General features: G+C 43.0%; 1 protein-coding gene across 5 annotated transcripts in view; it reads right to left on the bottom strand.

The window, feature by feature from the left end:
* The window catches only part of ACACA (acetyl-CoA carboxylase alpha), a 229,585-nt gene that overhangs the window by 23,538 nt on the left and 183,627 nt on the right, over nucleotides 1–22,420 (bottom strand). For all 5 annotated transcript variants that reach the window (XM_037070311.1, XM_037070313.1, XM_037070309.1 and 2 more), the window contains 7 exons: nucleotides 18,089–18,232; nucleotides 17,403–17,523; nucleotides 14,164–14,260; nucleotides 10,916–11,012; nucleotides 9,655–9,790; nucleotides 2,908–3,085; nucleotides 1,039–1,151 (listed from right to left, as the gene is read on the bottom strand). In XM_037070311.1, the coding sequence (XP_036926206.1) occupies nucleotides 1,039–1,151; nucleotides 2,908–3,085; nucleotides 9,655–9,790; nucleotides 10,916–11,012; nucleotides 14,164–14,260; nucleotides 17,403–17,523; nucleotides 18,089–18,232 (886 nt within the window). The remainder of the gene's footprint in view (nucleotides 1–1,038; nucleotides 1,152–2,907; nucleotides 3,086–9,654; nucleotides 9,791–10,915; nucleotides 11,013–14,163; nucleotides 14,261–17,402; nucleotides 17,524–18,088; nucleotides 18,233–22,420) is intronic.

Here is a 22,420-nt window from a genome sequence, read left to right as displayed (position 1 = left end):
CCTGACGGCAAACAATGGGACACAAACAGGGTTTACTGCAACCCGAGTCACTGTGTGTGGCAAGCAGCCTGGCTCCAGGCCCCGACCGCCAAGGTATGCGAGCTCCCCAGTGGCAGCAAACAGAAGTTGCTGTGCCTGTGGACGGTGAGGATAAGGAGGGCCCACAAATGGCTCTTCATTAATTAAATTACTATTTAGAACATAGATGAGCTAGCTATCTCTGTTTTACACCTTCCATCCACTGCGCTTCACCACCTTTTAAAGACAATCTCTGCTTCTCCGAAAACAAAACAAACCAATAAACAAAAGAAGCTCAAGCAATTATCTGTACAAACACAGCAAGGGGCTCAATGGGATATCTGAGCAGAAAATCAGTGTTTTAAAAGAATCTGAAACTCATTCAGACTTTGGAGTCAACATAGGTCCCCACAGTTTGGTCCTGTGTTCAAATTGCAAGCGATTCCCAAAAGCCCCCAAAACGAATGAGCAGCAGAGCCCTGGCTGGACAGTCTCAGGGCTGCCGATGCCACAGCCTCTGGAAGCAACAGTGCACAAACTTTATTTCCATTTCTTTAGCTCAGGATGGTCCAGAACACTGCCTGAATAGGTTTCCAGCTCTCCTCTCCCAAGACACTGATGCCCACATCCCTCAGAAATGAGGCAAGTTTTGTCCAAAGAGACAAGCAGAAATAGGACATCTAAGTCTAGCATATTCTCTGATTAGCCTGGCCCCAACAGGAACTCCTAGCTAATCATTCTTTGCAGGGATAGCCATAAGCCTAGAAACACAGACTATCTGAATTATAAAAAACTATCAGAAGAAAAATCGGGTGACTTTTGCTTTTTTTAGGGCCCACTTTCCCTTCTATTACACACACTATTTCATTCTACCAGGGTTCTTACCATATAGAGGACAGTAAATAAAGATTATCATGAATTTGATCAAATGCTTCAGTGCCTCTTCCCCTGGCCTAGAATGCACTCATTACAAATCAGTTGAATGGCTCATTGATTTGCCAGGAGGACAAGCAGACATACCCAATCGCTCAGCCAAGTGGATGTAGACTGGGTCCACCCGACGCATGGTTTTCACCAGATCCTTTCTTCGGAATTTGATTTCTACTGTCCCTTCTGGCTCCAGAACTGATGCCCTGGATTGAACAGCAAGAAAAGAAAACATAACAAAACAGAAACAGAGGCACTTTGAAGGAAGGAGACAACAGAATGAGGACAGTTACAATTTGTGGACCAGGAAATAGTTTCATTATGGTTTTGCCCACCCATGGCACAGAGGTAATTCCAGGCAGGGAAGCAGGCACCAGAGAAGTATCTAAGTGAGGTATGAGAAAGGCTTGGCAAAAGGCAACTAAAATAATGCTCGCCACCACACTAGTCTACATCCATCTCAAAGGGAGAAGAATACAGAATCCACCACCTACAGCTGATAAGGATAACAGCAGTCACATCATTTTCCCATGGCAGGGGAACAGCCTCCGGCACTTAGGCCGTGCAGTGAGGGGCCAATGCTGATCAGTCCTACACACAGCTGTCAGTCTGCTGGTAGCACTCAGACCCATGAGGCCGTTCTACTGCTTGACCCACTTCATGTGTCTGCCTACTGCTATGGAAATGACAAAGTGAAAGGCCTCAGGTTACTTCTGGTGCACACTAATGATATTCTGTTACCAGGAACCTACCCTAAACACCTTTCTTTTCTCTAAACATTTACATTAAAAAGAAAAAAAATACAGCTAACACCGACTGTGTGTATGACACTGTTCTAAGTGCTGAGATAAAATTTTTCACAGCAATCCTGTGCCCAGTCCACATCCACTACGAAGTCAGGCATGATTATCTCTATCTCACAGATAAGGAAACTAAGGTACAGCAAGTTAAGAGACTTGATAAGTCTAACAAGTGACAGAAGTGGACTTAAAACCACAGCCTCATTCCAAAATCTGCAGAGAAGTCATTTTTTGATGTAGTATCAGATCAGAGGCTAGGTTAGAACTTATAAACAATAAATTCCTAAGCACTGAACGCAAGCCTAATGATTTGATGGTAAAACTACTTGACTCTCCTAAGCAGCTTTTGAAGCAGGAGGCTGACATTTCTGGGAAAAGAGAAACACAGGTGTTGTAATAAAATGACTGGATACAGGAATTGGCATGGAAGATGTCAAGGAAATACGATGTGAAATTTACCTACTTTGGAAAGAGCTGAGAACAGATTATGAAAGGAAGCTGGGTTGGATCTCTTTTACTTTAGTATTTTCAGCTATCAGCTTTCAATGAAAACCTGGGATTTTCTCTTGAAGTTCTCTGTGTGCTGCAAACACTGTGTTTGCCAAGTCTCTTGAAATGTCAGAGGGAGACACTGGACTCTGAGGAAGAAGCTTCGGTCTGGAATCACAGAATGTGGGTGCTGCAGTGGACCTCAAAGACCATCCAGCTTGTTCTACAGACGAGGAGGAGCAGCCCAGAGAGTAAGGGTTACTGCCAGTTCCTCACTACTCAGCAGCAGAGCTGGATTAGGCTCTGGAGCTCCACACTAACAATTCTGTCCTTCCACTCCAACTTGCTTTAAGCTCCCTCTGCCACATACCTGAGAGAAAGAGTAAAAAGGAAAAAGGAAAAGAGAATCACTCTGACTTTGGGGTACCTGGAATAGAAGACTTCGTGGTAAAAGAATCTGGGGTGGGGGATCATACTGAGAAAGCCTGACTCCAGCCTGGTTTCCTTCTCATGCCAACTTACACTATTTGGAAAGTCCATTTTTCTGACCTTGGCATCCTCTGGGAATGGACCGATGCAAATAAAGTTCTCCCAGTTATAATGTTCTCCAGGAGGAAACCAATAGCTAGAGGATCCCCAGAGGCAGTGAATGGAAATGAGGAAGGAGTGCTACCTGCTTTCTCGGTCAGCATATATCTCCAGGTGCCGGGGGTTGATGGTGGGGTCAATCACGACCCAGGAGCCCCCCCGAAGCTCAGCCTGGGGAGGAATGTAAATCATCACAGGCTGAGAGCACTCCCGTAAGCCATCGACAATGTAAGCACCGAATTTCAGCACTTGGTCGTACATATCTATGGAGAATGAGAAAAATTAGAAATCAAGAAACAGCACTTCCAAACACTGTTCACATCATCGCACACACAGAAAATAATATTTATATGATACCTTATGTCTCCATGAGGTGGGCAGAGGTGACAGGTCTGAGGGTTCAGCCACCCCAGGTCCTGTTTGGCCACCCTGAAGACTAAAGGGATTGGTAGCTTCACCTGTACTCAAGACGCCAGGGGATCTTTGAAAGCACCGAGAAGTGCGTGGTCTTTCACAAGATTCAGTGTGCAGGCCCCATGGATGGCACATCCATTTTATATGCTCCCTGAATTTTTGTGCTCAGGTCTCACCACATTAATTCATAGTTGCTCTACAAAGGTTGAGTATTTTTCATGTCAATATGTGATCTCTCTCACTACATTAACTCTTCTGAAGGAAGAACTATTCAAGCTCTCTTCAATTCTTCTCATGATACTTAGCATATGATAAACCCTTATATGTGCAGCTAATGGGAAAGGATCCTTCAAAAACTGCATCTTTCATCTTTGTATCCCCAGTGTCCCGTCCAGTGCCTGGAACATAGGCAGTGCTCAGTAAGTGTCTGCTGAATGAATGAGCATATACACACTTTGGAAAGCACACAGTGAGAAAGAAAAACTAATTCTTTACAGGTTTCATTCTTATCAGGGTTTCAGGGAGAGAAAACATTTAAATGCATATGTATTTATTGGAAATGTCTCACAGACACATAAAAAGAGGAGCTGCCTCTTCACTTTGCTAAAGAGTACACGTTGTAATATCCCCCAAGGCCAGGAGCAGCCTGAGGAAAAAGGATACCTGGTACATAAATAAAGTGAGTCCTTGGAAAGTAGGATCGGTTATTTATTTCCCAATAATTTATGAACTTCTTCCCTTTTCCTAGCTCACTGAAGTCTAAACATTGCTAAAGCTTGAGGTTTATGATTCCAGCTGTTTAATGAGTACTTCAATAGGTCCTTTTTAAACATCAAATAACAGGTTCAACAGGGTTCAAACTTTCCTATCAAGGAGAGGATCTCAATTTGGAATAAATCAATTCTGGAACTCCAAAGCAAAGAAGCATTTTCCAGGAAGTTAAGAGCAAAAACCAAATAGAAATTGCTTTCATTGAAGCAACTGGCAAATTACACTGCCACCTTCTCCAAAGTAAAAATGGCTCTCTATAGAAACCCTTAGTGAGCACCGTCCATTTGCAAGTCTGTGAAAACTTCAGAAATTCCAAAAATCCAGCTGTTGCCCCAGAAAAAACTCCCTAGAAGTTAGACTTATTCCTACTCTATGAGGAATGTGTATGATCATATACACTGTATGTATGCTCAGAGGAAAGACATTTATTCCTTTGGGAGGAAAGCAAAGACCAAAAAAATTTACTGCTAATTACACAACTGCTGTATGAAGAGCAGGGAATAAAGGACTTTAAGCGCTTTACGCTAATTCTGTGGTTATGAAAATAATTGCTCAGTTCAAATTATTTTAACTAAATTAATTCTTTAGTGGGTATTTCAACCAGTGATACATAATAAAATAATTGTGTAATTAGCAGTGTATTTTTCAGTGCTGCCGAGACTACAGTCTCAGAACAAGTAACAGAAAGAGTGACCCTCAATGGTTTCAGGCACAGAGAAGAAATGGAAAGCACAGGTGAAGAAGTAAAACGACAGAAAAACGGCACCAACCAGGTCATCCTATGTAAAAAAGAAAAAAAGCAAATTAGAGGTAAATGAAGGGAAACTTTCCAGCCTCTTCATTCACTTGTTGGTTAAAAGATATATCTACATCAAAACCTATCTCTGTACTATCTATGATGAATAGACCCAGGTCCTCCAAAAGAAAGGGGGAGGGTGACTTCATTTAGAATGTACTTCCAATTAATTAACTTAAAAACGTTGATTTCTAGTATATGCAAATAGTTTGGGATGAAGCTGAGTGTGTGTGAAATGGACTTGGGTCCCTCTTTTTCATCATTATGGCTAATTTACTGAATATCAACAAGCATGATTATATATATATATATATATAACAAGATGATTTTCTGACAACTAAATAATTTATGTATAAATTATTATACATACATACATATATATGTATACATAAATTATATAGTTGTCAGAAAATCATCTTGTTCTCATATCCAAGTTACAGGTGAGTAACTTAAGGCTTAAATAAAAAAGTGGCAAAGCTATGACTCGAACCCACATCTTCCGGGATCTAAAGTCCACCTCCTGCTATCTCATTCTTAACTCATCATCCTTACTGCACGGAAAGGGCATGAGGCTGAGGTAACCTGCTCTCCAGCATCTGATTCAATGGCTGAGTGAAATAGAAACCAAAAGAGACTTGAAAATGATTCAATATTTCTGAATTTTGCCTGGATTCTTTGTATGATCAGAAATTGTACTAATGCTACTACCAGCTTATATATGATGGCCAAACAATTATCTTCAGGCCCCAAAACTGAGCAGAAACGGGGCATCAAGGTTGATTACAGCTAACAACTGGGGAATGAAAACAATATTTCCATGTAGCCTGGAACACCAGCAAACTCACAACTCAACCATCAAAACACCAAAAAAGCAACAAAGGGTAGTGAAACATAAACGAACACACAAACAGACAAACTCTACAAACAACAGGCTCATATTGAATCCCACCTGCCCCAGACCACACATTTTGAAAGGCAGGTTGAATCACCTGGCAACCATCTGACACACACTTGTCTGAAATCCATATTTAAGAGACAGAGCAAAATCACAGCCAACAATAGCAGGGGAGGGGCTATTCCTAAGGGTTTAGGCTAGACATCAGTCTAGGGAATTTTAAAGCTATGCATACGCCGACTGTCAATTCTCAGGCCTTAAGAAATGCAACTGGGAATATAAAAAAACTGACAGGTTCTTCATTGGAGAGGTGGGAGCTTAGAGCCTTGTAAGCCTTCTAAGCAAAGAATATCTGCGTGAATGGTGATCACACAGTCTTTCCAGGGTGTTCTTAGCATCCAGACACCAACCCTGCCTCGGGCCTTCACTGTTACAGGACATGGATACACCGTGGCCAGCACATGTGCCGAACAAGGGAGCAGGGTGGCAGGGTATTTCCACAGTGCTCTGCACTCTCAAAACTTGCACAGATTGTACTGACTTGGAAAGAGATGCTGTTAGAAGCTGGAGGTAAACACTAGGCATACACAAACTGCACACACATAATGTCTCTCATGAGTTCATTATGCCTGGCTGACACTGTACTTCAACATCCAAGTAATCAGAGACTTTAAAATAGACTCTCATTCCAGTTAAAGTTTTCAATAAATGTTTTTTTATTGTTATTTATAACCTGTCCCAGGAAAAAATAATAAGTATAACATGAAAAGCCAACTGAGAGTGACCCTGTAGCACCAGCAGTGAGGCAGCTTAATATCACTGGGATTTGCATCCTATCAAGCTATTCATGCTGAGGCTGGGACCCTGGTGCTAATTTCTAGTAAATTTCACGCTTGATGTCTCCCTGTTGTGGGTCATTGCCGGTTCGTCTAAATAAACTGCTTCCAAATGGCTCCTCCATCTAAATATTCAGCCAGTTTTTATAATTTAATTTTGCATTATGCTGAATAGCCTTCCGGCCAGATAGAGCTCATTGGAAAAAAAGCACCAATACCATCTTGACATGCTTTTATTTATTTATTTATTTATATTTTTACTGCTCGAATTAGACCTCCTAGGCCGACTAGTAAAGAGTTTTTTTTCCCCCCTCCACTAATGTCAATTTTCAGCATAGCAAGAGCTGTCTCTAATCTTTTCCTACTCATTACACACAATTTTGGAGCCATTTTACCCACAGTGCAGTCGGCTCCTGGCTGTGTGTTTGTGTGCACTGGGGGATGGCATAATTGTTTATTTTCCCTCCCTGCATAATCCCCAGCCAGTACTGAAACCAAACTGCAAACATCTCCCCAAGGGATATGGAACGACTCTCAGCTTAGGTCCCGTTACATGAGATAATACGTAGAAAACATCCTGACCTGTATGTAAATATGAAAGTTGATATACTTCCTTCCACCTCCTTCCTCCACACCGATCTCTACCTTCCCCAAAGCTTTTTTGTTTTAAGTGATGTGTGAACAGATGCAGCAGCACCAACATTCAGAAAACAGAGCCGGCCCTGGTGTGTATCAGGCCAACAACTCATTTTTGACCATGGACAGGGGAGGGAAAATGGAGGGGGGTTATTGTTTAATGAGCACAGATTCCATATTGGGGATGATGAAAAAGTTGGGTATACGCATATCTAGTGGTGATGGTTATGTAACATTGTGAATGTATTTAATGCTGCCCATGGTATACTTAAAAACTGCTAAAATGATAAATATTGTTATGTATGTTTTACTACAGTAAAGAACCATAACTCCACAATAACCAAGGACAACTCCAAAGCAGAGGGGCCGTAGGTGAATGCTAACTTCTCGGGAACCTAGCTCCTCTATTCCAGGAATATTCTAGTAGATGGGGCCTGGTCAAGATTCTAAAAACCAGCCAACTGTGCTGCAGGAAGTCAGACAGATCTGTGTTCCTTTCCCAAACCTGTCATTTCTAGCTAAATGATCTTAGCAAATTTACTTAACCTAAGTCACAATTTATGTAAATTGCAGATAATAATACAACCTACCCCTCAGAGGTGCTTGTTGTGATGATTATGTAAGATAATGCATGTGAAATGGTTAGCCATGGTTTCCCGTGGAAAGAGCTTACTGAATCCTAATTGTTGTCGTTCTTATTGTTATAGTGCTAGCAGCCAATCTAGCCCTGAGCCAAAACATGCAGTGGAATTGCAGCTTTCCCTACGAGAGGCACACGGCAAACTTTGGAACTCTGAAGTTGTTAGACAAAATGGCCAGGCTGACTTTCCTCCTAAGTAATGTCAGGAAGAGTGAATTTGCAGTGACCCTCCAGAACAGACGTAAGTAAGAACTAATAGCACTGCATTCTCTCTTAAATGTTGATGTAAATCTTACAGCCAAGAAGTTTGGGATCCAGTGAAATCTTATTCTAAATGAACCTCATACATATAAATGAAAAGGGTTTCAGGCTCCCTCTCCCCAAATTTAATATAGCATCATCCTCTTTTGAACACAGTGGTATTTTGCTTATACTTTAGACATTATGGCTTTCTCATTCTTCCCAAGATGTTTTTCTCGACTCCTTGAGGTTATGTCTGTCTCTGCCTTATTTTTGTTTTGTCTGCCACAGCTAGTGTAGTTTCGTGCACACAGGAACTCAAAAAAAAAAAGGTAGGACTGACTTGTTCAACCTGTACTCTCAATATTTCATGGTATTACCACCGCTTTATTATCTTGGTCAAAAAACATTTTACCCTGACAGTCTGTGAAGGTATACAAACATTGATTCGCATTTATTGTCTAAGTCTCCCCTAAGAAAAGCATAAAATGTGGTAGTTCTCCAGCAGATATGGGCAAAGGAGAACTTTTCAACTAGAATAACAAAAAACCACTCTAGTCTTCTACATTTTCCCAGGAAGGCCTGGCCATCCAGGGCTTTTCCAAGCCAGGTAAGGGAAAATTGTTGGCATAAGGCTCTAATGAATCTCTCTCCAGACACAGCTGATGACCTTTAAAAGGGTAACTTCCCCAGAGTCCTCCCTCAGAGCAGAGACGCTCCTGCCCCAGGGTATTCTGGGTGCCCTACCGAGAATTCATGCTTTCACACTTTTCTGGTCACTCCACTGACTCCAGCAGTATCAACTCCTCCCTCCCCCCATTCCCCTAGCCCACTCGACTCCACTTCAGAACCCCGAGTTCTGTGATGCTCATCAGCATTCTCATCCTCTCCTGCCAAGTACTTCTGCCCTTAGCATGGCCACAAACCTCTGGCCACTGTACAGAAAGAGCTTCACTATTCAAAGAGGCAGGGTGTGTTTCTGGTGGTGCTTCCCGAGCTGTCCATAGTGATTCTACACACAGGATCTTCAGCAAACGGGGACCCTGGCTGCCTAATCACTAAGCAATTCCCACAGCGCAGAGCAGTCTTTGTAATAAAGGTCTAATATGCCAGAGTCACAGGCCCAGGGCTGTTTTTGGATAATAATAAAGCATATCACAAATTACCACAAAGAACAGCCTCTGGTATGGACTCTGTTTGTTTTCTTCTGGTAAAGGCTAATTTCTGTATCTGTCTCGGTCATTGCAGAGTGTTGAAGAGTAACAGCAACAAAAAGTATGCCCAGAAAAGAGGGACAGAGACTAGTACAATCATATTTCTCCAGGACCATTATTCACCTGTGAAAGCTAATCCATAACAGTCTACCTAGATAACACTAGCAGACTGTTCTATGTTGTATGGAATTGTAAAACATATTGAATTTTCCCATTCAAGTTGCCTCTCAGAAGATATCCCAGAAGGTGCATAATCCCCCGAAAGGCTAGGTCAGTGAGCTTCCAGGACACCCAGAGGCTCCGCCCAACACAAACCCTCCCGGCTGGCCCCCCACTGTAGGGTTCAGGGGAGTCAGTCATGCCCCTGCAGCCCAGAGGCAGGCCAATCACCTTTCATCCCACCAGAGAAGCCTCTCCAGTTAGCAAAGACCATCAGGGGCAGCCCTTCACGGTTGAAGTCCTTGATGGCCTGAAAGGTCTTAAATGCAGAGTCTGGGAACCAAACCTGGCCAGCTTGCTGGATTATCTATTGGGGAAAATAAAAAAGAGGAAGACACAATTAACAATACCATTTGAAGGGGACTCTCTCCAAGGCGAATAAGGTTTGACTGATTAAAAATGCAAAATCAAACTAAACAAAAACTGTTGTTCATCAAGGTGTTCTCTAAAGTAGGAAAAAGATCCTGGATCTTTGACTTTGTTACATACCCCTCTTTGGGGTCCTGATTACACCACCTCTCCTTAGTCAAAAGAGGGAAACCTGCCCTGACTGGTGTAGCTCAGTGGATTGAGTGCTGGCCTGTGAAGCAAAGGGTAGCTGGTTTGGTTCCTGGTCAGGGCACATGCCTGGGTTGCAGGCCAGGTTCCCAATAGGGGACACATGAGAGGCAACCACATGTTGATGTTTCTCTCCCACTTTCTCCTTCCTTTCCTCTCTCTCTAAAAAATAAATAAATAAAATATTTTTAAAAAAAGAGGCAAACCTCACTGCGTCTAATGGAAGAATACACTCTCAGGATCCTGTTCCCTGGGGCAACTTTACACTCAACTCCGCTACTCCTCAAAGTGGCCAACTGTACACAGGCTCCAGGCCTTCTCACCTCTGTGCTTGGTGAGGCTTTTCCTATCCTGTGGTTAATCAGCAGACACTTGATGGGACCCTGCTGAATAACCTCCTCCCTGATCTCCCTCATTCCTCATTTTCTAGATCTTATCATGATGTGAAAACGTTATCCATCCTTTTAAAATGAGGTGGGTGTGGTGTTCACAATTTGGCAGACTCCATTATTAATTCTAGTAGTAGCTCTTTCGTGTGTGCGTGTGTTCAGAAAATCTGGGGCCAAAGAGGCCTCAACATCGTCTCCGCTGCCTTCTGTAAGACCATGTCCCCAACAAAAGTAGACTGTTTTCTAACATCAACAAGAGAACAGTAAAGGCCTATTTAATTTTTCAGGCAGACTTTATCTTGTAGCACCTTTAGAGTCACCTTAAAAGTTCAGTACACGATGATCTGAAACCATTCAAGGCTGCTGATTGCCCTTCCCTCTAAAAATTGGTGGTTTGCAATGCTCCCAGTATATCCACAAACTCTGCAGAAGGGAAACACCTCTCCAGGCAACCACAGGTGTACACAGCACTCTAGGTGACCCACCTTGGCTTCAGAATCCAGGTTTGCAGGATCAGCTGGGATACTCAGTTCCACTGTTCGGGTTTCTACAGCAACTACTCCCACAGGTATTCCCCCTAGTCTGATAAAAAATGAACCATGTAAGAACCTAATGTGTGTCAGCATTACAGCTAGTCATTTAATTTCCAATCTCACACCAAAACATTGTGGGGCAGGGCGGGGGTGGGGGCGGGGAACTAGAAACAAATACAGAGAACAGGGGGAAATCTGACTTGTCTAGGGACAAAATGTGAGATTTTAGATTTGGTGAATATGGTAAGTTTTTGTGAATGTGGTGGGAAACTACCCTCAAAATCACCCCAGTTCCCCACCATGGGATAAATACAACCCGAGGGTTGTACTGAGGGAGCACCTAGCACTTAGGCTCAACAGCCCAGCGTTTGTGCGTGCACACACAGCACACACACATCCATCTTGGCAAATGAAATTCCAGTTTACCGTAAAGCCTCTCTGATGAAGATGGAGGAAAATGGTCCAAAAGGTAGCAGGAATCTGTTTTATAAGGTGATGGCATTGCTGAAGTAGAGCTGTAGTTTTTTATGGAGTACTAATAACATGGTTCCAGGTAAGATTCGGGGGTACAGTAGGTCTCACCATTGAATGTGTGGATGAAGAGTGTGTAGGTGTGTAATAGGGATGAAGAAAAACATGTGCCAAGCGTAGGGAGGTGGTTAAACAACTTTCTTTTTCAGTGGAAAAGGGCACTGCAACAGGGATAACTTTGACTAGTAATCTCAGTGAAACAGGTGATTTGTATTGGAAGTATGTATTTAATTTCCAAGCTTCATTAATTTTAAGAACTGTCCAGGAGTTCAAAGCCTGTGCATCTATCTCTGTGATACCCTCCCAACTTGGTCCTCATGAAGATTTCCTAGTAAAAACCAGAAAGAAAGAGTGAGTGAGAGGTGGGGACGGGAGGGGGGCAGAGAGAGAGAGAGAGACAGAGAGACAGAGAGAGAGACAGAGAGAGAGAGAGAACAAGGCAAGGTACAAGGTACGGGGTGAGTCCTTACTTGGAAATGTAATTCAATCTCCACTTTCGCAGCTGCATTCCTTGGGGCTGGGGCTGGGATGGGTTATAGTCTCTCATTCCCCAAAAGCATCTCCATAGCAAACTTTTCCATGAAGGATGGTCTTTGGCTGAAACATTGGCTACTGGAAATGGATTCTTGTCATCACAAGAGGCCTGACAGGGCCTGAGTGGGGACCACCCACCCCCTTGTCACTTGCCTGTACTGAATCAGAATCAAAAGCCCTCCAGACAACCAGACAATGAGCAGGAGGTACACAGGAGGGTTTAGAAATATTTCTGTTCACAATGATTAACAATCCAACTGGAAACTTGTAATTGCAAAAGCCACCCTAAATCGGTAACTTATAACTTATATATTAGGGCCCATGTGACCTAATAAAGAACATCTTTATCCGAGTATTACAGTTATTTATTGAACTTGAAAACAGCTCAGAACAACTTCTGTTTTCTATTATACTTCATATAAATTTTATCAGGCTAGCACATGAAGATGCTACATCTTGTTTTATAGTGTGTCCCTGGACAAGGTGCCATGGAATAATAAAAGACAATTTACAGCCAATAGCACACATATTCCAAACATACATACCAAAGATGAGTTTTGGCAGCACTTACAGTAACAATCCCAGAAGAATACATTTATATTTATTTCTTGAAATGCCATTGCTTTAGACAGAAGCTAGCTCCATTTGTGTTTTATATACTGGTGAGCATGTGTATGTGTTTGGAGCAAGAAGCCCAGAACTCATTGGATGGAAAGAAGGAAAAGAAGGAAAGACGTCAGAGTGAGTGTCGCAATAAACAACGCAGAGCTAACCAAAGCCAAGCCTGACTGATCTTGCTCACAGACAATCCCCGTTCTTCCAATCACAAGTGTAAACCGTCATTCTCTTGTTTCCCGTGGGGGGATCTTAAAAACCTTAACAAAGGTTTGACTTTCGGAGGGTTAAAATCTGTCATGTTTTTTACAGACACGAAAACTGAAGTAGAAAAGATAAGAGCCAGATTTTCAGAAAAGTTGGTCTGAGTGTGGTGTGAGGCCTCTCTGTAGCAAACTGATAGGTCCTGGCTAGGAGGGTTTTCTTTCTAGTGCAACCCCTACCTCCCCCTCCCCAGTGGGCATGTCACCAGGCACAGGGAATGATAATTCTCACCAGGACCCAGGAGCCTGGGTTTAGGCGGAAGACCTGAGATGTAAGAGAAAATGGAGGCTGGTCCCCGAGGGTTTCGGTCTGGGCTAAGTCCAGGCCTGGCTTTTAGAGTCATAGTGGAAGATCCCGTCTGTGGGATCTGCCATCTGATGGCTCCTTGTCCCTGGCAGCATGAGCCATGCTGACCTGCTCTACTGAGGGAACTACAAAGCCTGGAATTATTTTCAAGGCTAGAATCTAAATCTCAACCCAATGTGGCATGTTTGAGAATCTTGAGCAGATGCCACTTTTCACCAAGATAAGAAAAACGGATTGCCCCCGAGAGGAAGGTGAGCTCCAGATGTGGGTCCCTGGGGCAGCATGTCTCCGCAGTGCGGGGAGAGATTAAGATCAGCCTTGGCAGGTACTCATTATGGCGCGTGCTACAGATTATTTCGTGCAGAGCTCGCCATTGAGTGAAGCACTTCTTAGAGTGGGTATTAAAATTTAATAGAAACTTCAATTTTCTACTTGAAAAATATAGATACCTCAGCTTATTTTACTCATTCTTGTTTCAGGTAAACTTTTTTTTTCTTTTTGTAATTCTAATTTGGTAGTGCATTTCTTACTTAAATAATCTAGGTGCCATGATGGAACTTCTTTCTACTTACACAGAGAAGTAGATGAGACTGATTTACTTGTCACCTGCTTCTGAAAGAAGATAGTTTTGGGGAAGGGGGCAGGGGTCACTGGTGGGCTGTTGCTATTTACAGCCCTCAACTAGCCTTTCTTTCAGCATTATAAGAAGGAAATATTGTCTTCTTATAATGAAGACAGTATTTAGATTAAGTGCATCACTGAAATGACACATTACATGATTACTGGGGATCAGTGCTCCAGTTATGCTGCCTTAGACGTGACCATAATCCAGTATTCTTAGAAGTTTAGACAAAGAGTGTATTATTGGTAAGGACCTAGGTGGTCACGGCCCTTCCCACTCTTGTTTTTAGTTGGGAGAAAAGGAGCTTCCAGAACAAGAGAGCTCTTACCTGGCTCTGCCAACCACCACAGTCTGTGCCCAAGGCTGCATGATTTCTGAGAAAGACCCGTAGTCAAAAAATCCACTTAACCATTGACCTTTCTGGGCTATAGAAGAAAAAGAAAGAAAACAAGAGAAAAGACAGTCAATCCATTAAAAACGCACTGCAATTGGCAATTTTAAGGTTGGATTTGGGCAATTATTTTGGGGAATTTGTTGTTTTTAACCATAGTATAATAGATGGAAGCATTAGGCAGCTGCATGTTTGTCCGCCTTCAGACATCATCTGCTATTTCATTTGCTAGGCTGCATAAAAAGACTCATTTATCAGCAAAAGCATCATTTATTGTTAAACGATGGGGTTCAGCTAGCAGAGAGAGTTTGCATTGCTTTTAAATAAATAAGTTGGCTTTTTTCAAAACACCACAAACATTTGTCAATAGGCAGCCAAGTCATCAAAGATGTTTTCAAAATGTCTATTTCTATTTTAAAACTCAGCTTACAATTTTGTCTGATTCCACTGATTTTCTTTTAATGGAAAGCTGAAGATAGCTGAGTGATAGGTATTAAATGGTCAGATGAAGATCCAAATTTGGGAAAAGAAAAGGGACTCAGCCTTTTGCTAGAAAAGCAACGAGCTATACATCCACTTTATTTCCAGCTGACAAAGTACAATCTTTCCATAAGAAAGGGCCACGCCCACACACTCTTGAAAGAGAGCAAACAATATAATGGTTAAGATGCATGCACTTAATGTCATTAGCCTCTCTTGCACATAGAATTTCCTTCGCTGGCAACACACGTAACTTTCAACATCTTTCTTTAAGAAGAAGAGGCAAAAACAAAAGGTTTTTTCTCCACAGGTATCCATGTTTGACCAGGACCCCATAAAAGCTTCTGCAAATAACTTCCTAGCTTGCCTTCTCAGCTCATGGTTTCTCAGCGATTCTTCTAATTTGAACATGGCCCTCCGCCCCCTAAAAACCCAAGTCCAAAACCAATTAAAAGTGGAGATCTGAGCAAGCTAACCTCTGCTGACTTAAACAGGATGGAGAGTGTTTTATCAGGACTAAACTTGTAATTACTGTGTTCTACATTCCTTGCCTCTATGGCCCCAGTGTAAAATGTGATCATCCATTTCAAAATTATCTCTCTATCGTGAGCCCAAAGCTGATCGTTTAGATTCTGGCCTCGTGTTGGGCGTCAGTTTGAAGAATATCACAGCACTATCTCCACTAATAAATGACTTTAACTTTTCACCGAGAAGATATCTGCTTTAACTTATCACAGGGAATCATCTGCTTTCTTTAACGTTTCCACTAAATTAAAATCTGAAGTCACTCGGTTTGGGAGCGAGTGTTAGCAGCACACAGACAGCAGGATGAATTACCAGGGAGTCGGTGAAAAAATATTATTCAAAAACTAGAAAACTTAGTTCATCACAAATTCCACTTTATTCCATAGATCTCATTAATAATGACTAAGATAATGCCCACCTGCTCATACACACACACTCACATGCACACGCATCTGTTCACCCCAGGAAGGATAGCTCAATTTTTGAAGGTGGTTCTAAACCAAATTTCTGAATGTATTGGGATACTCTAATTTTAACTTCTGTGCTTAGATCATTTTGCAACTCTTACTTCAATAATGATGATTTAGAATTACAAAATTCATTTCAAAATGGAAATGTCTTCTTTAAAAGCCTCCCTGCCTTATATGTTGACTGGGGGCTATAACTAGTGTGGGGGGCTTTACTGCCCTCGGAGAGCAGGCTATGTTCAGTTCAAAGGTAGAACTCAGAAGCCAGCTAAAATGGCTCCCAGTAAGTCCAAGGAGAACACTCACTGAATTTTGTTCTGAATTTTCCCAGAAAAGTCCTAGATTTTATCTCGGACTCATAGTTGTTACCATAATAATGGTATAAAAATGAAAAGTAGGGAGAAGATTACTATGGTGATTTTTCTGGCTATGTAAGAAAAACTATTTAGTTTTATTAAGATCAGTAAGAAAAGGCATTGAAAGCCAACAGGTAAAATTTTAAATTATGATCAGTCTTCCTCTGATTTTTCTGCACTATCTATAATTAGGCTTCAGATGAAGCCCCAGGTCCTAAGTAATAGCTACGTGACCTTGCACAAGTCATTTAACTTCTCTGATCTTGTAAAACGACGATCTCTTTGTATCTCTGAGAGGTAGTAAGCCCAAACAAGACAATGTATACAAAAGTGCTTTGTCATACCACCTGGCTTAGTGTGGGCGCCCACAAAGGTTTATTAGGTCTTACTTATGAAGACCTCTTTCTCTTTCAATAAAATCACAATGACTCAAATTTAATTTTCTGCATTCCACTTTTCTTTAAGATATAGCCTTTCTTTGAAATAGTAGCAAAAAACGTGCAAAAAAAGAGCACTTTCTCAAACAATCTGAAAAAAAAAAACCAGATTTGAAATGTAGCAGGGGGATTTGGGGCTTCACAAAAGAGCTTCCTAATAAATATGGTTTGTGAAAACAGCCAAAGAGACTGACAAATGAAAGTGTACATTTGCCTTATATGGAGTTACCTTTGTTTTTGTTTTGAAAGTTAGATAAAATCAGCCGAGACAGAGGGGTATATTAGATAAACATGGAGGAAGAACTTGCTCCTGTTCTCTATATTTGTAAAATTAAAAATTCTGGACAGTCTCTTCATGAATAAATGATCTCACATTAATAACTAAAGCAAGTGCCAACACTATCACCAATATCGCGAGAAAGGAAGGGCGCATGCAGGGTCGGTGCTCAGCAGCAGCTTGCTGAGAAAAGGGCGGTCAAACCGTACATGTGGTGTCTCAAAGACCGTTTCTAAAACTGATCTGGTCGGTCTGTTCACAGAAACTGAATGGTCCAAGATTCTGGTCCTATAGTTCTAGGACTTTATGGCTTATATTTAACTGTGTTAAAGTCTTTGAACCCACTAAATAATAAGTGCTTTAAGAGCAGAACAAATAGAAGAAATATATTAGTGACTAGACTACTTATGACTCAATGGCTGATTTGTAAATCTCATCTTACTATTTTTCATTTGCTCTTGAAGAGTTTTCTACCTTCTTCTTCAGAAATCATTTTCCAGATTTTCCTCACTTCCAGGTACTTAGCAGCTATTTTCTTGGTCACATGCTATTGTGCAGAAATCGGTTTGTGCCAGAAAAAACAACAGAAAGGCTGAGGGCCAGGGGCCACGGAATCCTTAAAACATATACCTACTTGGGTGCGGACGGCCTGCCAGCATCCATCGAGGATCATACGGGGCCTTTGTGGGAACAAACTCGATGTTTCTGTCTATAGGATCCTTGGAATTCAGGATGGGAACGGAAGTGTTTACACTCTGAGAGTGGGAGGGAAAGAGCACAGCAATCAGTAAACAACCGTCTTATACTCCAACTCAGCAACAGTCACGACAAAGGCAGCAGAGCCCACATATGGAACGACATCCAAGAGTCCCAATCATCAGCCAAAAGTGGGCCAAGCCCTGGGGAACATGAGGAAATCTCAAGTCCCATGTAGGAGCGTGGCCCAAAGTGGTGCCTTCTGATTGTTGATTTCATTGTGCCCAGGCCTTCTGGGAAGCTCCCCAGAGAAAGGGATGGCTATTAAAATGAGAAAACCCACAATGAGGAGAAAGCCCTAATATGCCGGGATCGGAGCCTGGGTAGGCCATGAAAGCTTCCGTGGGTGGAAAACATCAGAAAGGGACCTAGCCAATGAAATCCGAAGGCATTTTAAAGGTAGAAGGCAAAAGCTGGCTCTAAGAGAAAAAAATAAATAAAACCACTTTCAGAGGACTATTTCATTTAAAAAGTCCTGCACTATTAAGAGATCTCAAGTGCAGAGGCAGGAGGCTGCGTCCGAATGGCCAGGGGCTGTGTCAGTGCTGGGTGGGAAGGGCTCACCTTAGGCATGTAAGACAGCCAGTGCAGGACAGTGAAAACCCCCTCGAAGTCATCACAAACAGTGCTGTGGGTCACCCCATTGTTGTGCATGATCTGGATGCCACCGAGCTGGTTATTGGAGGTATAGACTTCCCGCCCGAGAACCTAGAGAAACAAAAAAGAGAGGAGACACTTGTCTTGACAGAAATAAAGGCAAAGTCATTTTTGTGATTCTCACTACAATGGGTACTTTCCTCCACAAGACAGAGACTCCAGCTTCTCAGACTTGTTTTTTCAAAGGGACTATCTGGACCTTGGTCCCAAAATCAAACAAACAAAAAAACCCCACCCTTAGAAAACAACAACAACAACAAAGGGAAACACTTTTAAACAATCACATATACAGTTGCAATTTAAGGACCAGCAAGACTCCTTCCCTCTCTCCAAGCCTTCACAGATATGCACAGCATATTCCAAGTCTGAGCTGAAACCATGGTGGTGGGTGAGGCTGGGACCCCAGGCCAGCGGCCCCCTCATGATCGGCAGGCCTGGCAGAGTTACCGCATGGACACAAAAGAGGTAATGTGCCTGTCTTTGACAATCTTCAGAGGCAAGTCTCAGTTAAAGAAGTGCTATGAGGTTTGGGTGCCTCTTTTTCTTTTTTTGAGGATTACTTTTCCCCTTGTCTTTGATTTTTGAAGGTGGTCCGCACACATAAGCCCTAAGGCTGGCAAAATCCTGAAGCAACTCCTGATGCAGACCTGAACCCTCCGCCTACATTCCTTTGTGTGCTGGGTGCAGGGCAGTGATTTATACCCAAGCCCGCCTCTCCTCCCTCTGTCCTTCCCTCCCAAGGTTCCAGGGAAGGAGGCCTCAACCCCCAGGGCCTCCCTGGAGTTTAACCCTTGTGAGGCTGAAGGGCGTCTGCAATTGGAAACCACACAGTGTCCTTTAAAGAAGAAAAAAGGAAGACAGAAATATTCTTGAACTTGGAAATTGCAGGGTTTCTTTTTCTCTTGAAGATTGATTAATAATTTCTTCTAGGGAGGGAGGCTTTCTGACCCAGCAGATGGAAGCCGGGCAGCCTGATCACTGACTGTCGCAAACTGCTGAGTGTGTAGTAATTGCCAGTCATCCAGGGGAGCCCTGGAGAGCTCTGAACAGTTGTAGAGCACTTACTGTATTTTACCTTTTCTTTTCCCTCTCCCTTCCTCCTTTAGAAAATAACTGTGGAACAACATTTCTTCCTTACCAACTTTTATTCATTCCGGTCTCTGGGGTAGAAGCTAATGAGCTGAAAGACCAGCAAGTTCTGCCTGTACATTTCCATTTGCCCCTACTTGTTAGGAGCTTTGAGAGGTTCCCCAGTATGCTGCTGGGTCAGCCCCTACATCAAGACCCTCCAAAGGCTGAGGAAGTTGGTGACCAAAGTAATCACCGCAGTGTGACCCAACTGGCATTGGTTCCATTCAATGTTCATCTAGGAAGGGTGGAAGAGACTCTTCTGAAAACAATACAGAAAGCCAAACTGCTCTCAGATTACCGCTCTCCTTGAGAAGTAAGTGCAGAGAACAAGCCCTTGCAGGCAGACCTGAGCTGAGCAGCATGCTGGCAGCTCCTCTGACGGAGCCCCAGGAACAGGGGAGACCCCATCTGACCACTGGGCTCCCATCCTCCTCTCAGTCTGTCTTTAATCTCAGCCCAGGCACTGAGGCTCTTTTCTCATTCTCCTGCTGTCTCTTTCCATTTGCCCTCTCTCTGACGGATACACTGATCTCCCGGTCACTCGGCTTTCTGCTCCACTGAGTCCATATTACTAATAACACCTCCGCCACGGCCAGTTTACCTCATGAAGGCAGGAGCACATCATTACAAAATAAACTCATAACTTTGACATTCTAGCAAATACATGCCGTTTGTTATTTTTATGGCTTTAGTCTTTCTAACAGGCAGAGGGCATTACACACCTGTTTCATTTATATCTTTTAAGGTTTGCACATATGCACACTTGCACACGTATCAGGAAACAGAACCGAATAAAAAATCCAAAACAAAACAAATTATCCAAAGCAGTGAATGGATGGGGGGCCCTAGTGGAAGCAGAAACCCTGTCACTGGGGGAAGCTGTGCTCCTTCCGATCTGGCTCTGGTTTTATGGGCGTCATAAACCTGATGGCCCACAACTGGTCCTTCTGGGACAGACTGCCTCTCTGCCAGAAGTCATTCGGTGTGATCAGCAGTATTTTTAATTATTAAAATATAATTGAAAGGGGGAAAAGAAATAAAAAGGAGGCATGCTGCTGACCCTGAATATCTGATATTCATAGTCTGTGTCAGGAGCCAAGAACCTTGCTTGCTTGAGAGAGAGAGAGCTGGACCACTTTCTACTAAGAAACACTGTTCTCTCTCCTATGAAACAGTCTTTAGTGCTTGGTAATATCCAACCACTTAGAATCTCACATCTCTCCAAAACGAGTGGGGGACCAGTAAAGAACCAGCGAAGGGACCAGAGCAGACCAAGAGCCGCTTAGCTGATCAAGTAGCCCTTCCCGAGCTGGCCCTGCGCCTCCTTTCGGAGACGGAGAGCATCCTGGATTGCGCTACTCCCCGAGGCTCTGCTGCTTGCCCCCCCCCCCCCCACCATATTCTTACAGACAAATGCGGGACAAACTTGGAAGGAGCAAGAATTTAATACCTTAGCAGGTCTTCCCTCACAAGTGGAAACTCAGGTTCTGACACTTCGGCGTTGTTCTGCAAAGGCAGCAGTTCTCCATTTCTCCCCTTCTGGATTCAGAAAGGAACCTGACCAGGGGTTACCACAACCCAAAACATTAGTTCTGGCCTAAAGAAATGTTTCTCATGTGAGAAGGTTCATTTAATTTGGGAATTAAAGAGAAGAAATACAGGACAGACTAACAGAGTCTGTGAATGGCTCTCTCTGTCCAGCCTTATCTTAGGAGGTCGGGGGTGGGGAGGGGAAGGAGGCAGAGAAATGAAACCTGCTTCACTAGCCACAAACAAATGCTAACAATCATAGTCGCTAAACAGTCGGTGAAGAGAAAGCCGTACCCTCCGGTTCATCTTCAATGACCGTATGTGTGGAGCACGCACCAGTAGAATGAGGGCACACACAATAGCTCCTGATTTATAGGGGTCATTGCTGACTCAAGTGGTTTTAATGATTTGAGAATACTTCAGAACAAAAGCTCCAACCAAAGCAGCAGAATCTGGGCTAGGACAAAACCCATTCTGCCTAATCCTGAAATGATCCCACTGGAACGGACACCCACACCCTGAACAGCATCCAGGGAGACACGGACGGCAGCCCGCACAGACAGAGCCACTATTTCATTCCTCCATATGTTGCCCTACCAACCTTCTACAGAAAAAATTGGGGGTAAACAACTCTCATGAGTATAATATTTTCATGAAGAAGGTGAGTTTCATTTGCCAGTTTTTTTCAACTTGACATAGAGCATTTCTATATAAGTCAAGTTGCTTGCCATCTTCCACTCCCCAAATTATTCCTCTCACATTTTCTACACCATGATAAAAACTTTTAACTTATCTGCCCGACAAGCATCAAGAACCATTTAAACACAGGGGCCATCCAGACAGAGGCGCCTCTCCTGAGGTCCCACCTCGCTGCTCCCCAGGTCTAAGTGAAGAAGCAGTGCCAGGTCATATTAAAAACAGGCACCACCTGAAGAGTCCCCATGCCAGCAGAACTGAAGAAGGGCTGAGTCTGAGAGGAAAGAGGATCCTCATCTACTCTCAATAAATTTAAGCCCCATCCAGCATTTTATTCATTGGGACTGGCAGACCTGAGAATTAAGGGCACCTCACAGAAGCCAGTGATTAGCAGACACACACTGTTAAAGGTTCTACCAAAGATGCTACATAGCCTCTAGGAATTTGGGGGGTTCAAGCACATGCAGTCACACATACATGCCACGGCCTCTGCTGCTCTTGCTGCTTATCTAGAGACACTGCAAACAGCTCAGGTTTACTGCAGCTGACAGGCAACAAAAACAGTCTAATATACGGCTTTCTCTCTCCCTTACATCCCTTTTTGGTGATCAAGATAAACTTGTTCTTCTTTTCCCCAGAGCTCCTGACGTTTGACTGAAGTGGCATAGCACTGTGAAGTTTTGTGCAAATGAAATCACTATGTAATGCTGAATGAGGGTAGTATTTACTTGTCAGGATTATTTGTCAGCTCAGGCATCAAGATTTCCAAGTTTCATAGATGCAACTTAGCTCAATTTTCTTAAAAATTGCTTTTGTCCCAATATACACATTATGTTGGGGACTCTCAGACTTATAGGCAAATGTTTGCAATCATATGCTCAA

Source organism: Sturnira hondurensis, unplaced genomic scaffold (genome assembly GCF_014824575.4).
Source record: "Sturnira hondurensis isolate 20B ecotype Veracruz unplaced genomic scaffold, ASM1482457v3 Scaffold0018728, whole genome shotgun sequence".
NCBI classification, from domain to species: domain Eukaryota; kingdom Metazoa; phylum Chordata; class Mammalia; order Chiroptera; family Phyllostomidae; genus Sturnira; species Sturnira hondurensis.
Note: the sequence above shows the minus strand (reverse complement) of the source record. Positions and strands in the feature narration are given on the sequence as shown.